Source organism: Jaculus jaculus, chromosome 10 (assembly GCF_020740685.1).
Source record: "Jaculus jaculus isolate mJacJac1 chromosome 10, mJacJac1.mat.Y.cur, whole genome shotgun sequence".
In the NCBI taxonomy this organism is placed as follows: Eukaryota; Metazoa; Chordata; class Mammalia; order Rodentia; family Dipodidae; genus Jaculus; species Jaculus jaculus.
The window spans coordinates 90,495,342-90,513,058 of NC_059111.1; the positions used below are offsets into that span (position 1 = coordinate 90,495,342).

The following is a 17,717-nucleotide window of genomic DNA, read 5'->3' on the forward strand; positions in this document are numbered from 1 at the left end:
ACTAGAAAGATGGTGAAGCAGTTCAGAGTGCTTACCACTTAGGTGTGAGGGCCTGAGACTGCTCTCGTGCCACGCCCCAGAACCAACATCAAGAGCTGCACATAGTCACACACATCTGTACCCTCAGTCTATGGAGGGGCAGGGGCAGAGACCGGAGAATAAATGGGGTTGGCTAACTAAAAATAGTAGCTCTGGGTGGAGGGAGAGACCGTGTCTCAAGGGAGTATACAGTTGAACAACAGAAGGTTATCCAAAGTTTCCCTCTGACTTGCACATGTACATACGGGGCACACATGCATATGCCACACAATACCACAATATATACACATACATACACACACACAAACAATGAAAAGGAGCCGGGCATGGTGGCACATGCCTTTAATCCCAGTGCTCGAGAGACAGAAGTAGGAGCATGAGTTCAAGGCCACCCTGAGACTATATAGTAAATTCCAGGTAGCCTGGACTAGAGTGAAACCCTACCTCGAAAAAGAAAGCTTTACTTTTGTTTTTTTGTTTTGATTTTTTTGAGGTGTAGGGTCTTGCTTTGACCTGGAATTCACTATGTACTCTCAGGGTGGCCTCGAGCTCATGGTGATCCTCCTAGCTCTGCCACCCAAGTGCTGGCGTTAAAGGCATGTGCCACCTTGCCCACTTTAAGAGTTGGCTTTTTTTTTTTGTTTTTCGAGGTAAGGTCTCACTCTAGCCCAGGCTGACCTGGAATTCACGATGGAGTCTCAGGATGGCCTTGAAATCATGGCTATCCTCCTTCCTGTGCCTCCTGAATGCTGGGATTAAAGGCGTGCGCCCCTACACCCGGCTAAGAGTTGGCATTTTATAGCATTTGGTGAGGCAGATTGACCTCTGTTCTCTGTTGTGGTAGGGTGTTCCAATTGAAAAAATTGAAGAAACTCAAATTCCTGTTTTCTTTACATTTTTTTTCGAGGTTGTGGCACCCTCTAGTGTTTAAATTTTGTTATGGCAATACCATCATGCAACTGTCATTTGACTTGAATGGAAGAACACTGAGATATCTTGGAAAACAATGTCTTTGTCTCTCTGTCTCCCCACCTCCACTTTACCCATCCTCCAAAGGGCCCATGATTAAAAAAAAAAAATCAACAACTGCTTTCTTTTTTAAAAAAAAATATTACCTTTTTTTGAGGTAGTGTCTTGCTCTGGCTTTAGCCCAGGCTAACTCATATTTACTCTGTCATCCCTGGTTGGCCTCGAACACCCAGTGATTCTTCTACCTCTGCCTCCAGAGTGCTAGTATTAAAGGTGTGAATCACCATGTCCATCACTTTATTTTTGTTTTACATTTAAAAAAAGATTTTATTATTATTAGCAACATATTTTGTATGGATACATCATGTGTCAGTACCCTCTTTTTCCCTCGTCCCTGCCTTCCTTCCATTGAGGACCATCCTCAGTGGGGTTGTAGGTATTCCCTATGGGGTTGTGGTTAAGCATTGTAGGAGCAACAGTCAGTTACTTTGGGGGAGAGGGAATACCCTTTTTTTTTTTTTTCCAGGTAGGGTCTCACTAGTGCCCAGGCTGTCCTGGAATTCACTCTGGGTTCTCTGTGTGGCCTCGAACTCATTGCAGTCCTCCTACTTCTGCCTCCCCAGTGCTGGGATTAAAAGTATGTGCCACCACACTCAGCTCAAGCGCTATATATTTTTTTTTAAAAAGAAAGAAAATAGGGGGTTGGAGAGATGGTTTAGCAGTTAGGGTGCTTCCTTGCGAAGGCTAAGAACCTACATTTGACTCCCCAGGTCCCATGTAGCCTGATGTACATAGTGATGCAAACACAAAGGTTTGCCTGTGCACAAGGTGGTGCACACACTGAGTTCAATTGCAGTGGCAAGAAAGAAAACAGGGCTGGGGAGGCTTAGTGATTAAGGCACTTGCCTGAAAAGCCAGAGGACCCAGGTTCAATTTCCCAGTACCAATGTAAAGCCAAATGCATAAGGTGGCACATGTTTCTGGAGTTTGTTTGTAGTTGCTGAAGGCCCTTTTACATTCATTCTCTCTCTGTCTCTTGTCTCTCTCTCAAAATAAATAAAATAAAATAAATTTAAGAAAAAACAAAATAAGTGAAACTTTTGGCATTTCTGTACTTTTCTTTTTTCTTTCTTTCTTTTCTTTTTTTTCTTCCTGTTTTTGAGGTAGTATCTTGCACTAGTCCAGGCTGACCTGGACTTCATTATGTAGTCTCAGGGTGGCCTTCAACTCATGGTGATCCTCCTACCTCTGCCTCCCAAGTGCTTGTTCCTTTCTTTGTATGTGAAGTAATGTAACAAGTCATTTATGAATCACTCACTGTATACTAGGTCCCATATTAAGGCCTTTGCAAATAGCAACTCATTTGGTGCTTACAATAATTCTATGAAATAGATTCTTTTATTCTCTTCCACTTGATGTACCCTAAAACTAAGGCATGGACGCCAAATGAAAGCAATCTGCAGTGCCAATGAGTGGCAGAACAAGAGTCCAGGCTCAGTGTTGCAGCTCCAGAGTCTGTACTTGTAAGCATGCTGCCGTAGCAGGGCAAGATCCATGAACAGCAAGTGTGAGCTAGAATAGAAGAGACTGCCCAGACACTTGTGCACATTTGGACCTGTGAAAAAGAATAATAGAGGAACTCTGAATTACTGCTGAGTTTCTTTAGATAAACACTGGTATGGGGAGGTAATATGATGGAGAATGGAATTTCAAAGGGGAAAATGCAGGGGGAGGGGAAGGGTATTACCATGGGATATTTTTTATAATCATGGAAAATGTTAATAAAAATTGTGGAAAAAAAAAACACTGGTATACGTGCCGTAGACCCTTTCAAAGAGTTTTCTATGTTCAGTTACCACAGTCTAAGATGTTAAATTCCAAGAAGAAGTAATCTGTAACCTTTAAATAGCACACTGTCCTAAGTAGTAAGATGACATTTTGCGTCATTCTCTCTATTTTGTCTGGTGCGTTGATCATCCTTTTGTGCAGTCTACTCATGCTGTATAGGCTGCCGTTTATTAGCTTTCTTCGATACCAGATCAGCTGTCACAGTATTACAGTGCTCTTGTTTAACTGTTCTGACTTAACAAGGACCCTGAAGTGTAAGGATGGTGATGCTGGAATCCACATGTGTCAAAGTTAAGCCATGACGAACTTCCTTAAGTGAAAAGGTAAAAGTTTATTGTAGATTAGTATGTACAGGAAGAAACAGAACATATAGGGTTCAATTCTATCAGTAATTTCAGGTATCCACTAGGGTCTTAGAAAGGGTCTTCCGTGGATAAGGACACACTAATGTAGTCTGTCAAGACGTTAGAGTAGTAGATAAAAGTCAGAGCTGCCGTTGCTCGTGCTGGAGAGACAGCTCAGGCAGTAAAACACAGGGGGACTTCAGGCTGGATACCCAGCACTCATGTAAATGCTGGACAATCTGCTGCAATCCTAGAACTTGGGAGGTAGCTGCAGGGGAAGCTGGATAGCCAGACTAGCTGATTTGGTGAGCTCTGGATTCAAGATGGAGAGTTCTGGAAGAAGACACCTGACTTCCACTTCTGGCCTCTATATTCACTGTGTACACATTCAAATATGCATACACACATGCAAACACACACACATATCTGTGTATACAACACAAAAAAGATGCCATTGCTACCACATTTTCTTTTCTTTTGTTTTTTTGAGGTAGGGTTTCACTCTAGCCCAGGCTGACCTGGAATTCACTATGTAGTCTCAGGGTGGCCTAGAACTCACAGCGATCCTCCTACTTCTGCCTCCTGAGTGCTAGGATTAAAGTCATGCGCCACCACGCCTGTCTCACATTTTCATTGGGTTGCATAATCATCTAAAAATTTTACTTATTTATTTATTTATTACTTGAGATACAGAGTGAGAGAGAATGGGTGCACCAGAACCTCCTGCTGCTGTAAACAAACTCCAGACACATATGCTACTTTCTGCAACTGGCTTTATGTCCGTACTGGGGAATTGCTTTGCAAACACGCATCTTTAACTGCTGAGCCATTTTTCCAGTCCCTGGGTTATGTAATCTATTCATTAACTGATATAGTAAGTCTTTATTGTTGAGAAAAAAAAAGGACTTGTATTACTGCGAAGTTGATATGGTTTTTCAAAGCAAGGTTTGCCCTGGAATTCACTATATAGTCTTAAGGTAGCCATGTACTCACAGTGATAACTCTGCCTTCTGCAATATTGTGACCTGGAATTCACTGTGTAGTCTCAGGCTGGCCTGGAACTCATAGTGATCCTTCTACTGCAGCCCCCTAAGTGCTGGGATTGAAGGTGGGTACTACCATGTCTGGCTCACAGTGTTAATTTTTGAGGTTTGCAGGAATGTTAGACTTATTTAGTATTTTACCTAAATAATTGGTAAGGTAGGGGGGCTGAAGGGATGGTTCAGTGGTTATGGTGCTTTCCTGCAATGCCTAATGACCCTGGTTCAATTCCCCATTACCTATGTAAAGTTGAATGCACAAAGTAGTACATGCATCTAAAGTTTGTTTGCAGTGGCTAGAAGTCCTGATGCATCCATTCTCTCTCTCTCCTTCTTTTTGCAACTAAATAAAATATATTCTAAGAAGAAAGAATTGGGGCTACAATATATCTTTCCATATTGATCCATTTGAAAATTAAAATTAAATTACATACTAGGACTAACCGCCAAAAGCCCCCCTTCTTACAAGAAGGAAGAGGCTGGAGAGGTAGCTTAGTGGTTAAGTTGCTTGCCTGCGAAGTCTAAGGACCCAGATTCAATTCCCCAGAACCCATGTAAGCCAGATGCACATGGTGGCACATGCATCTGGAGTTTGTTCATAATGGCTGGAGGCCCTGGCATACTCATTGTCTCTAATAAATAAAAATAAAAATTTAAAAATAATGAAAAAGAAGAGCTGAGCTTCCTGATCACTCAGGAACTTCCAGCTGTTGGTAAGTCTCCCCTTGGCTAGGTCAAGGGAAGGGCCCCCTACTCCTTATTCTCCATATGCGCTCTTTACCCACGCCAGCTCCCTACGTGGCAGAGCTCTTAGAACTTTCTTTTCTTCCTTTTTCTCCAAGGTTTTCCCAGGCCCTCCACATGGGATCTTTAGTTACGTGGGTATCTTTCCTTGGCTCCGTACTTCCTTCAGTAAATATAATAATTTAACAATTATCCTTCTCAGTCTGTTGTATTCAACTCTTTGATTAAAGATTAGGCACAAGGGCTGGAGAGATGGCTTAGTGGTTAAGCGCTTGCCTGTGAAGCCTAATGACCCTGGTTCGATGCTTGATTCCCCAGGATGCGTGCCCACTCTCCTTTCTCTCTGCCTCTTCTTTCTGTGTCTGTTCATCTCAAATGAATTAAAAAAAAATTAAAAAAAAAAAAAGATTAGACACAAACCTAGGGTTTGGGGTTCAAGGACTTTCTTGAACCCTAAGCACCCATGATACATTGGTGGCCTGTATAGGGACTATCATGGAAGGAAAATTATGCTTATTGTGGGGGAAAGTGGGGAGCACATTTTTTAACTGTGAGCATGACTCAGGCTATATCTACTGTTTCTCACTATCTCTGGGTAAGATGAGGGGAATGAATGGCAAGTAGCATTGGGAACTTCTGGTACGGGCCAGACTTCTCTTCTGACTCTGCCGCGGCCCCCACGAGTCAGGTTGCATGGCACATTCTGGATCAGTATCTATTGTGGGGTTCAATTCCTCAGTACCCACATAAGCCAGATGCACATGGTGGCACATGACTCTGGAGTTCATGTAGCAGTTGGAGGTCCTGGTGCACCCATTCTGTCTATGTGTTTCTTCCTCTCTTTTCCTTTCAACTAAATTAAAAAAAATTTTAACATTGTTTTTAAATTTTTATTTATTTATTCGCAAGAGAGAGAGAAGGGGGATGCCAGGGCCTCCAACCTCTGCAAACGAATTCCAGACGTGTGCACCACTTTGTGCATTTGGCTTACGTGGGCCCTAGGGAATCAAACCTGGCTCCTTTCACTTTGCAGGCAAGTGCCTTAACCACTAAGCCATCTCTCCAACCCTTAACACAGTCTTCATATGAGCAGTCCTGCTTTTCAGTAGCAATTACTTTAAATTTTTATTTATAGTTTAACTGTTTTGTTTATAATATCTCTATAATATAAAATGTTTGCTCCATTGGATATGTAGTTTCATACTTACAGTCTTGAAGAGGCAGAGACGGGAAGATCAGAGTTTAAGGCTGGGCAGGGCAATGTATTGGGACTGTACCTTTATTTAAAAAAAAAAGTCTGTGCCATTTTTTCCTTGATCTATCAAATAAGCCATCTCTCCAGCCCTTTTAAATTGTGAAGTCTGGTTCTTTGGTAGGATCATTGTTTTCCTTGGGTTAGCACTTTTTTTTTTTTTTTTTTTTTTTTTTTTAGCCCTTTTTGAAAGAGCCATTTTCTAGAGCTGTTCCTGGTTAGATGGTCTCTTCTTGCTCCTTTGCCACTCAAAATTAAGCCACATTTAACCTTGCTGCTGGGCTGGTGAAATGGCTTAGCAGTTAAGGCACTTGCCTGCAAAGCCAAAGGACCTAGGTTCAACTCCCCAGGACCCATGTAAGCCAGATGCACAAGGGGGCACATGCACCTGGAGTTCCTTTGCAGTGGCTGAAGGCCCTGGCATGCCCATTCTCTATCTGGCCCCCCCTCAAATAAATGAATAAATAAATAAAATATTAACCTTGCTGCTAAAGTTACTGTCTTTTCTTGTCCACTTGTTCATTTTTTTTTTTTTTCTGCCACTATATAATTTGATTTTGATCCATGGCCATCTGTCCTCCAGCAAATCCTATTGTCTACTTGAGGCTTTATTGACTGTTGAGTGTAATGTCTGTCCTTGTGATGCAGTTTAGATTATGTGTGCAAGGATATAACCTGAGATTCTCTAGCTTTTCCTAGGACAGGGGCTTGCACTGGCATTTTCTCGTCAATAGTTCTTGCTGTTTCTTTTTCTTTTGATATGATAATGCTATTGATTAGATTAAGTTATGCTTTAATTAGATTTCCTGGCCTATTCTTTGTTTCTTAAAATCTTGTTTTCTTTGTGTGGATTAGACTAAATTCAGTTCCTCCAAATTCCAGTAGCTCCCTAGATACTTGTAGCTCCAGGCTGTGGAGTCTGTGTTCTTTCCACTATCTTTTTGTCCCACCTTAGCTGGTCTGGAAGGGCTAACCAGAAACTAACAACCTCTTACAGTTTTAATAATCAAGGTGCACGCACCACCTTGTGCATCTGGCTTACGTGAGTCCTGGGGAATTGAACTGAAGGCCTTTGGCTTTGCAGGCAAGCACCTTAACCACCAAGCCATCTTTCCAGCCCTATTTATTTATTTTCTTAAGAGAGAGAGACAGTTGGTGTGCCAGGGCCTCTAGCCACTGCAGTTGAACTCCAGATAATTCACCACCTTGTGCACATGTGTGACCTTGTGCTTGTGTCACCTGGTGCGTCTGGCTTATGTGGGATCTGGAGAGCCAAACATGGGTTCTTAGGTTTTGTAGGCAAGCGCCTTAACAGCCAAGCTATCTCCCCAGCCCTCCCTTGTTTTTATTTTAAATATTTTATTTTTATTTATTTGTTTGATAGAGAGAGAAAGAGAATGGGCACACCAAGGCCTCCAGCCACTGCAAACGAACTCCAGACTTATGTGCCCCCTTGTGCATCTGGCTAATGTGGGTCCTGGGGAATTGAACCTGGGTCCTTTGGCTTTGCAGACAAATGCCTTAACTGCTAAGCCATCCCTCCAGCCCTTGTTTTTATTTTTAAATTGGCAACTTTTTGTTTCTTAGGTAGGGTTTCACTCTAGCTCAGGCTGACCTTGAATTCATAATATCTCAGGGTGGCCTTGAACTCACAGCAATCCTCCTACCTCTGCCTCCCAAGTGCTGGGATTAAAGGTGTGCACACCACCCCGCCCCACAATTGGCAACTTTAAAAAATATATATATTGTTTATTTATTTATTTGAGAGAGAGAAAGGTAGAGGGAGAGAGACAATGGGCACACCAGGGCATCCAGCCACTGCAAACAAACTCCAGATGCAGGTACCCCCTTGTGCATCAGGTTTATGTGAGTCCTGGGGAATTGAACTGGGATCCTTTGGTATTTATTTGAGAGCGACAGACACAGAGAGAAAGACAGATAGAGGGAGAGAGAGAGAATGGGCGCGCCAGGGCTTCCAGCCTCTGCAAACGAACTCCAGATGCGTACGCCCCCTTGTGCATCTGGCTAACGTGGGACCTGGGGAACCGAGCCTCGAACCGGAGTCCTTAGGCTTCACAGACAAGCGCTTAACCGCTAAGCCATCTCTCCAGCCCCCTTGCTTTTTTTTAATCCCCCATTACTTGCTCTTATTCCCCCCCTTCCTTCCTTCTAAATAGTCTACACCCCCTACACACAATGTGTGTGTATTGCATATAAGATATATTTTCTTACTTTCCCCCATTATCTTTCCTTCTCTCTTTAGACCCCTTCCTCACATGGATCTTTATTTTTTAAATATTTTTATTTATTTATGTGTGATACAGACAGAAAGAGGCTGATGGTAAGAAAGATGGGGGAAGAGAAAGTGAGTATGGGCGCACCAGGGGCCTCCTGCTACTGCAAATGTTTAGTGCATCTGGTTTAACATGGTTACCAGGGAACCAAACCAGAGCTGTCAGGCTTCGTAAGCAAATACCCTTAACCACTGAGTCATCTCTCCAGCCAAGAAGGATCTTTAGCTGAAGTACAGATTGTATCCTGGAGCTAAGAAAGAGGCTTTAATAGAATTGTTGCCACGCTATCTATTTAGGAGAAAGTGTGTGTGTGTGTGTGTGTGTGTAACTGACTAATTTGTGAAACATTGCTGGTTCTATTGAGATAGGCAGATATACTCTTTTATTTGCACACTGTTTCAAAAGAATCACTGTAAGCCAGGTGTGGTGGCGCACTCCTTTAATCCCAGCACTCAGGAGGCAGAGGTAGGAGGATCACCATGAGTTCAAGGCCACCCTGAGACTACATAGTGAATTCCAGGTCAGCCTGGGCCAGAGTGAGAGCCTACCTTGAAAAACAAAACAAAACAAAACAAAAAAAGAATCACTGTTATGTCTACCTGAGCTCTGCTGGGGATTGAACCCAGGGCTTTGAGCAAGTACTCAGCCACAAACTACAGCCATAACCATGGACCATTCCAATTTGTGCGTTGTCACAAGGTGATGCTAGGGCTGTTGGTTTCCTGTAGTTTCTCTGTTCATGTCTACAACAATGTTTAGTTGGTCAGGTTAATACCATATGGAGCATGTTAGTGCAAATCTCTTAGTTAAGAAAACCATATCCTCAGAGATGGATATCTAATTTTTAAATATTATTTATTTGTTTATTTGAGAGGGAGAGAGAGAATGGGCATGTCGGGGCCTCTAGCCACTGCAAACAAACTGCAGGTGCATGTGCCACCCTTGTGTATCTGGCTTATGTGGGTATTGGGGAATGCAAGCATCTTAATCACTAAGCCATCTCTCCAGCCTGGATATCTACTTTAAAATGAAGAAATTGACATGCTACTGGCACCAAAAACATATGGTACCGGCACAAAAATGGACTCATAGACCAGTGGAGTAGAACAGAGTTCTTAGAAATAAACCAGCATAGCCATGGGTGCCTAATTTTCTGCAGACATCAAAAACATACATTGGGAAAAGGTCAGCCTATTCAACAGAAGGTGCTGGCAAAATTGGATATCCATGTGCAGATGAAACTAGACCTACATCTTTCACCCTACATCAAAACCAAATTGATGAAATCATTTATAAAAAGCCAGAAATGCTGAGAATATTAGAGGAAAATATAGGTAATACACTGGAAGTCATAGGAATAGGCAGGAACTTTTTGAACAGGACTCTAGTAGCACAGAAAATAGTCCTAAGAATCAACAAGTGGGACTACATGGAATTAAAAGTTTCTTGCCAGGCATGGTGGCTGATGCCTTTAATCCCAGCACTTGAGAGGCAGAAGTAGGAGGATCACCATGAGTTCAAGGCTACACTGAGACTACATAGTTAATTCCAGGTGGTCAGCTTAGACCAAAATGAGGCCCGACCTCGAAAAAACAAACAAACAAACAAAAGAGTTCCACTTATCCCATTGCCATCATTGTTTGTCATTAGTTCTTTTTTTGAGAGTGACAGACAGAGAAAGAGGCAGAGGGAGAGAGAGAGAGAATGGGCGCGCCAGGGCTTTTAGCCACTGCAAACGAACACCAGACGCATGCGCCCCCTTGTGCATCTGGCTAATGTGAGTCCTGGGGAATCGAGCCTCGAACCCGGGTCCTTAGGCTTCATAGGCAAGTGCTGAACTGCTAAACCATCTCTCCAGCCCTCATTAGTTCTTTTGATGTTCATTCTGACTGGGGCAAGATGAAATCTCAAAGTGGTTTTAATTTCATTTCCCTGATGGAGAAGGATGTAGAACACTTTTAAAAATATTTTATTTTTATTTATTTACTTGACAGAGAAAAGAGAGAGAGAGAGAGAGACAGAGAAGAATGGGCACTCCAGGGCTCCAGCCACTGCATACGAACTACATGGGTCCTGGGGTCTTTTGGCATTGCAGGCAAACACCTTAACCGCTAAGCCATCCCTCCAGCCCCTAGAACAATTTTTAAATTTTCTTTTTTTTGAAAACTGCCATTCATTTCATTATCTCATTTATTGACTTACAGTTTGAATTTTGGGTGTTTTTTGTTTGTTTGTTTGTTTGTTAATAGTTCTTTGCATATTCTAGATTCTATTTTTTTGAGGTAGGGTCTCACTCTGGCCCAGGCTAACCTGGAATTCACTCTGTAGTCTCAGGGTGGCCTTGAACTCACAGTGATCCTCCTACCGTTGCCTCCCAAGTGCTGGGATTAAAGGCATGTACCACCACACCCTGCTAAGTGGAACTCTTATTATTGGAGAGTATAAACTGGTGTAATTCATTGTGGAAGTTTCTTCAGAAACTAAAACCTGAAGTACCATATGTCCCAGCTATACCACTCCTGGGCATATAGCTGAAGGGCCCTATATTCTACCACAGAGATGCTTGGACAACCCTGTTCATTGCTGCTATATTCATAGTAGCTAAATGGAATCAGCCTAAACGTCCATTAACAGATGACTGGATAATGAAATTATGGGACATATACATAGTGAAGTTCTGTTCAGCTGTAAGAAAAAAACTGAAGTCATTAAATCTGCAGGAAAATGAGTAGAATTAGAAAAAAATATACTGAGGTAGTAACTTAAGCCCAGGAAGACAAAAATGGCATGTTGTCTCATAGTGGACTCTAACTTTACTATTTGTGTATATGTAATTTGGGATGTGAGACTTGAATATGGGCTATAATTCAACATGGCCTGAGAGAGTAGCAGGGTGATGGGAGACTAAAAGATACATGTAGTATGGCATCAGACTGTGTTGGGACGAGGGGAAAGATGGAAAGAAAAAGAAAAGGAAAAGAAAATAGCATAATGTATCCCGGCATGGGTGCACACCTTTAATCTCAACACTCAGGAGGCAGAGGTAAGAGGATGGCCATAAGTTCGAAACCACCCTGACACTACACAGTGAATTCTAGGTCAGCCTGGGCTAGAGCAAGACCCTACCTCAAAAAACAAACAACAACAACAACAAAAACATAATGGGATAATGGTGACTAGAGAGATGATTTAGTGGTTAAGGTGCTTGCTTGCAAAGCCAAAGGACCTCGGTTCAATTCCCCAGGACCCACGTAAGCCAGATGCACAAGGTGGCGCATGCATCTGGAGTTTGTTTGTAGAGGCTGAGGCTCTGTTTTGCCAGTTCTCCCTCTCCCTCTCTCTCTCCCTTTTTCTCTCTATCTGCCTTTTTGTCTCTCTCAAATAAATAAATAAAAATAGCATAATGAAACGTGATTATTTGTATGCTAATAAAATAAATTTTCAAGAAGAAATTGCAGCACAGTGCTTGGGAGACTAAGCAGGCAATGAGCCAAGAAGGACAGAATCACGTGGATTCTGACATCATGATGTTGAACACTTATGTGCCAGGCACTGTGGTCCTCACTTTATCTGGATCATCTCATTTAATCCTCACATAATCCTTTTGATATATGCTATCTTCTTTTTTCATTTTAAACACAATGACAGAATTGTGGCTTAGTGACTATTAAATAAATTGTTCAGGGTTTCTGTATATCTGTGTAAGAGTGTGTGCTGTCTTAACATGCAGTTTTGCCTTGGGGATTCCCCTATAACCATCAGTTTTGCTAGCCTGAGAATCTGTTTACTTGAGGATGAAAACTGAAATGCTTTAGTAAAACTGACCTAGGGAATGCGGTTGATCATCTGCAGCAGTTCATGTATTCAGTCATGTCTGACTAGACAACCTGCTTAGGTTATGTTTTTATGAAGACATTTATAAATATCACTGTGGTTCAGAGAAGCCAGAAATATATTTGCCCATTGCTTTGTAGAATGTGCATGCAAGATACAAATGGTTAGAGAAGCTGGAGGGTGAAGTAGGGGTGGGGACAGTGGAAAGAGAAGCCATAGGCAGGAGTGACAAGCCTGAGCCAGACAGCCCTTATTGATTTATGCTGTGAGCTGTACTCTGGAGTAAAGACTTGGAATCCATTATGCCAAGCACATAGCATACAAATCCCTTTGAAAAGCAGTTAGATGCCATCTAATCCCAAACCATTTAAAAACAATTTGAAGTACTCAGAATTCTAAAATGCCCTGAGCAATTTGTCTCCTCGACTACAACAGTGAAATGGATGGGAAAATAGCACTTCATTGGTATCTTCCTCTTACATATTATGTTTAATTGTGTGACTTAGCATGTTAAATTACATTTTGGATAAGTACAGATCATAGGATGGATCCCTTAAGACACTCTGAAACAGACTGTGAAAGAAACTTTAGGGCACCTTACCAGGTCCCTCATTTAAATTTTTTTCTTAGAAACTTATCACAGGTTCCATCCTTAGTACATCAAATAAGTAAACAAAAATATATAAACAAATAAATATAAAAAGGGAAATATGCAACCATTCTAGGCTTTTTAAAAAAGTTACAAGAACATTACAAAGAATCCTAGTTAACTTTTTTTCTCAATTTTTATTAACACTTTCCATGATTATAAAAATATCCCCCCCACTTTCCTCTTTGAAATTCTGTTCCCCATCATATCCCCTCCTCATCTCAATTAGCTAGTTAATTTTTTATCCTGGTTTTTCTTTCTTTTTTGTGTGTGTCTATTAAATACACATCATTTTCCCAGAACTTCGTCTGGAGTAATGACGGTGAAGGTGTGGGTTTATTTATGGTGGTACTGTACCACAGAGATCCAGGGCCTGGAAGATGACTTCAAGCAGGGGGAAAAAAAAGTGTAGAAAGGAGTACAAATAACAATTGAGTAATTCTGAATCGTTTTTTTTTTTTGCTGTCCCACATCATGTTTTATTGATACATACAAAATTTTTACATAGTGTACACCCATGTCTGAATCTTTTTTTTTTTGTTAATGAGAGAGAATTGGCACACCAGGGCCTCCAGCAACTGCATTCAAACTCCAGACACATGCACTACCTTGTGCATGTGTCACCTTGTGCATCTGGTTTACATGGAATCTGGGGAGTTGAACGTGGGTCCTTAGGCTTTGCAGGCAAGTACCTTAACTGCTAAGCCATCTCTGCAACCCCTGAATTGTTTTTGACTGGTGGCATTCTGTAATGGCTTTATTTTATAATCAAATTGGATTTCTTTTCATGGTCGTTTGATGTTGATGCTGTTGTTTCAAGGAAGGTCTCACTTTAGCCCAGTCTGACCTAGAACTCACTATTGAGTTCAGGTTAGCCTAAAACTCACAGAGATCCTCCTCCCTAGGCCTTCTGAGCGCCACCACACCCAGCTGTTGTAGATTTTATACACTGAAAATCATGCCATCTGTGTTTTACGTCCTATCAGTTCCTTTTATTTCTTTCTCCTCCCCTCTTCTTGTCTTTCTTTACCCCCTCCTCTGTCTTTCCTTTTTTTTAAAAAAAATTTTATTATTTATTTATTGGCAAGCAGAGTGAGATAGAGAGACAGGCGGAGAGAGTGAGCGTACCAGGGGCTTCACCCACTGCAGTTAAATTCTAGCTGCATGTGCATCTTGGCTACATGGGTACTGGGGAATTAAACCTGGGTCATTAAGCTTTGCAGGAAAGTACCTTACCTGAGCCCTTTCTCCAGTCCCATCTTTCCTTTCTTATCTTACTGCATGAACTAGAAGTTCCAGTGTCATGTTGAAAAGGAGTGGTGAGAGGAGCCATTCTTGTCTTGCTCCTGATTTTAATGGGAAAGTTTCTAGTTTATGTTCTTTATCTAAAATTGAGGAAATTCCTCTTTATCCCTAATTTGCATTTCCCCCCTTTTTAAGGCAGAGTAATATGTGGTCCGCATTTTGTTTCCCATTCGCCCATTGATGGACATTCGGGCAGCTTCTACCTTTCGGCTGTTGGGAATACTGCTGCTATGAACATGGGCATACTCGTGTCTCTTTGAGACCTGCTTTCAATTCTTCTGGGTAAGTACCAGAAGTAAAATTGCTGGATCATATAGTAGTTCTGTTTTAAAGTTTTTTTTGTTTTTGTTTTCGTTTTCTTTTAGGAACCAGTACACAGAATTTTGTGCACAAGAATGTTCACTGCACTGATATTTTTAACAGCAAAAATTTGGAAGTAGCCTTACTTCATCAGTAGGTGATTGGTTACATAAACTGAGGCAGATCCATACAATAAAATATTCTATAACTATTTATTGGGCTTATTATGTTTGTTTTTTGTTTATTGAGGTAGGATCTTGCTCTAGCCCAGACTGACCTGGAATTATTCCCTATGTAATCACAGGGTGGCTTCGAACTCATGGTGATCCTTCTACCTCTGCCTCCCAAGTGCCATGCTGGGATTATTTGTATGTTTTTTTAAAACATTTTTATTGCCGGTTGTGCTGGCACACACCTTTAATCCCAGCACTCAGGAGGCAGAGATAGGAGTTCGATTCTGCCCTGAGACTACATAGTGAATTCCAGGTCAACCTGAGCTAGAGTGAGACCCTACCTCGGAAAACAAAAAAACAGAAAAATACTTTTATTTATTTGCAAGCAGAGAGAGAGAGACTATGAGTATGGGCACACCAGGGCCTCTTGCTGCTGCAAACGAGCTCCAGATGCACGCGCCACTGTGCATCTGACTTTACATAGGTACTAGAGAATCAAACCCAGCTGTTAGGCTTTGCCAGCAAGCGCCTTAACCACTGAGCCATCACTCTAGCCCTATTTGTATGCTTTAGCATGCCAAAATGTCCACATACATGAGAAAGGCAAACATATATAATCCAATTTTTATTTTAAGTCTACATGCCTGTGTGTTACAAATTTTTTTCAGAATAATGAACTTTAAGAGATTATGATGGGTAGGGTAGCACATGCCTTTGATCCCAGTGCTCAGGAGGCAGAGGTAGGATGTGATGAGTTTGAAGCCACCTTGAGAGTAGTGAATTCCAGGTCAGCCTGGACTAGAGTGAGGCCCTACCTCAAAAAAAAAAAAAAAAAAAATGATGATGATGGGAGAGCAAGCTTTTACTGCTTTATAATAAAGTATTAGATCATTGTAGGATGTATAGAAAGCAGTTTTGTAAGCAGAAAAACAGTGGATTATTATTATATTGAGCGCTTTCTACTCCCATTTATTTATCTTTGAAATAAAAAAATGTTAGTGTTTTTATGTTACAATATCAAAATGCTAGTACACTGGGCTATTTTAAGTATCACCCTATGTTTAAGTATACAGATCAAAGGTATTTAATGTTTTGTGACCTGATTATTAATATATATGTATAGTGAATTTCCATCAAAATGATTTCAAATAAGGAAAACACCGTATATTTTTTGGTTCATATTTGAATTGTACTTTCTATTTCTCATGCCTTGGTAAGAGTAAAATCAGAGAACAATGTTCCAGGTTCAGCATTGTGTTATGTCACATGCCAATCCTGTTCTTCTTTCTGGCAACAGATATTCATGGAGGAACACGGAGTGACCCAAACTGAACACATGGCTACCATAGAAGCCCATGCAGTGGCCCAACAAGTGCAGCAGGTCCACGTGGCCACTTACACTGAGCACAGTATGCTCAGTGCTGACGAAGACTCCCCTTCTTCCCCCGAGGACACCTCCTACGATGACTCAGACATCCTCAACTCCACGGCAGCTGATGAGGTAACTGCCCATCTGGCTGCGGCAGGTAATGTTTCATTTGGTCTGGAAGTTCCTCCTCCTCTTCCTTCTCTTCTTAACTTGTGGTATTATTCCTATCTGAAAGAGTCTAGGATTCAAGCACTCTCACATTTATTTTCATCATTTTTTTTTTCAGTGCTGGGGATCAAACCCAGGGCCTCGCATATACTAGGCAAGTACTCTGTCACTGAGCTACACCCCAAGCCCTTCACCACATTTTTTTAAAAGCCTTGTATTTCCAATTTTAGCCTGTTCTTTGAGAGTTGAGTTCTATGGTCATTTGATACTAGTGTTATAGTTTGGGTTTTGTTTTCTTGTCCATTCTAATAATCTTTTAGTTTTTACCTGAAGGACTTATTACATTCATATTAAATGTAGAGGCTGATATATTTAGACTTAAACATTTTTAAGATTAAAAACTTTTTATTGTTACTGGCTCTTTTCCTTCCTGTGCTAGGGATCAAACTCAGAGCTTTGTACATACTAAACAAGTGTTAGACCACTGAGTTCTATGCCTCGTCCTAAAATTTCTAGTGCCAGTTTCCTTCCTGCACAAATTTGCATGGTAAAGGTTTTTAGTTTTGGTTAAAAAAAAAACAAAAAAGCTTTTATGTTTCCACAAGTAAAGTAAACAAATAATTTTATAGTTTGTATGGTCAGCTAACTTTGTGAGGTAATTGTGGGTTTGTTTCTTATTATATGTTTTTAGATCAGTTCTCATTGGCTACTCTCTTCATATAATGGTTATAGTGAATGAATGCTTAATAGTTGTTTGGAAAATTAGTTTTAAAAATAATTCCAGGGGGCTGGAGAGATGGCTTAGCTTTCAAGGCATTTGCCTGCAAAGCCAAAGGACCTCGGTTCAATTCCCCAGGACCCACGTAAGCCAGATACATAAGGTGGCGCATGCGTCTGGAGTTCGTTTGCAATAGCTAGAGGCCCTGGTGTGCCCATTCTCTCTCTCTCTCTCTCAAATAGATATTTAAAAACAATTCCAGGTCTGGGCTAATGCTGCGGGTTATTTTTGTTTGCTTCTGCCAGTAGTGCTGAGGGCACTAGCAATCCTGGCTTGTCTTAATCCAGTTTCAGGTTTTGAGATTTTTTTTTTTTTCTGGAGTATTAAATGACTTAAAGCTGAGCTATGTTGTTATATTTGTTTTTTTTTTTAATTGTTTTACCTTATGTTTTATGTATTTATTTTTATTTATTTGAGAAAGAGAGAGAATGGGTACATTGGGGCCTCCAGCCGCTGTGTATGAACTCCACACACATGCACGACCTCATGCAGATGGCTTACGTGGGTCCTGGGGAATCAGACCTGGGCCTGTTGGCTTTGCGGGCAAGCGCCTTAACTGCTAAGCCATCTCTCCAGCCCTTATTTTTATATTTATTTTTAAAATTTTATTT

General features: G+C 41.2%; 1 protein-coding gene across 6 annotated transcripts in view; it reads left to right on the plus strand.

Moving 5' to 3' along the window:
- Nrf1 (nuclear respiratory factor 1) overlaps positions 1 to 17,717 on the plus strand; it is a 144,435-nt gene that overhangs the window by 39,713 nt on the left and 87,005 nt on the right. For 3 of the 6 annotated variants that reach the window (XM_045160487.1, XM_045160485.1, XM_045160488.1), the window contains exons 2-4: positions 14,454 to 14,600; positions 16,089 to 16,317; positions 16,447 to 16,482. In XM_045160487.1, coding sequence (XP_045016422.1) covers positions 16,095 to 16,317; positions 16,447 to 16,482 — 259 coding nt within the window. In that variant the 5' untranslated portion in view covers positions 14,454 to 14,600; positions 16,089 to 16,094. The remainder of the gene's footprint in view (positions 1 to 14,453; positions 14,601 to 16,088; positions 16,318 to 16,446; positions 16,483 to 17,717) is intronic. The other 3 variants (XM_004661214.3, XM_004661213.2, XM_045160486.1) reach the window with 2 other exon arrangements.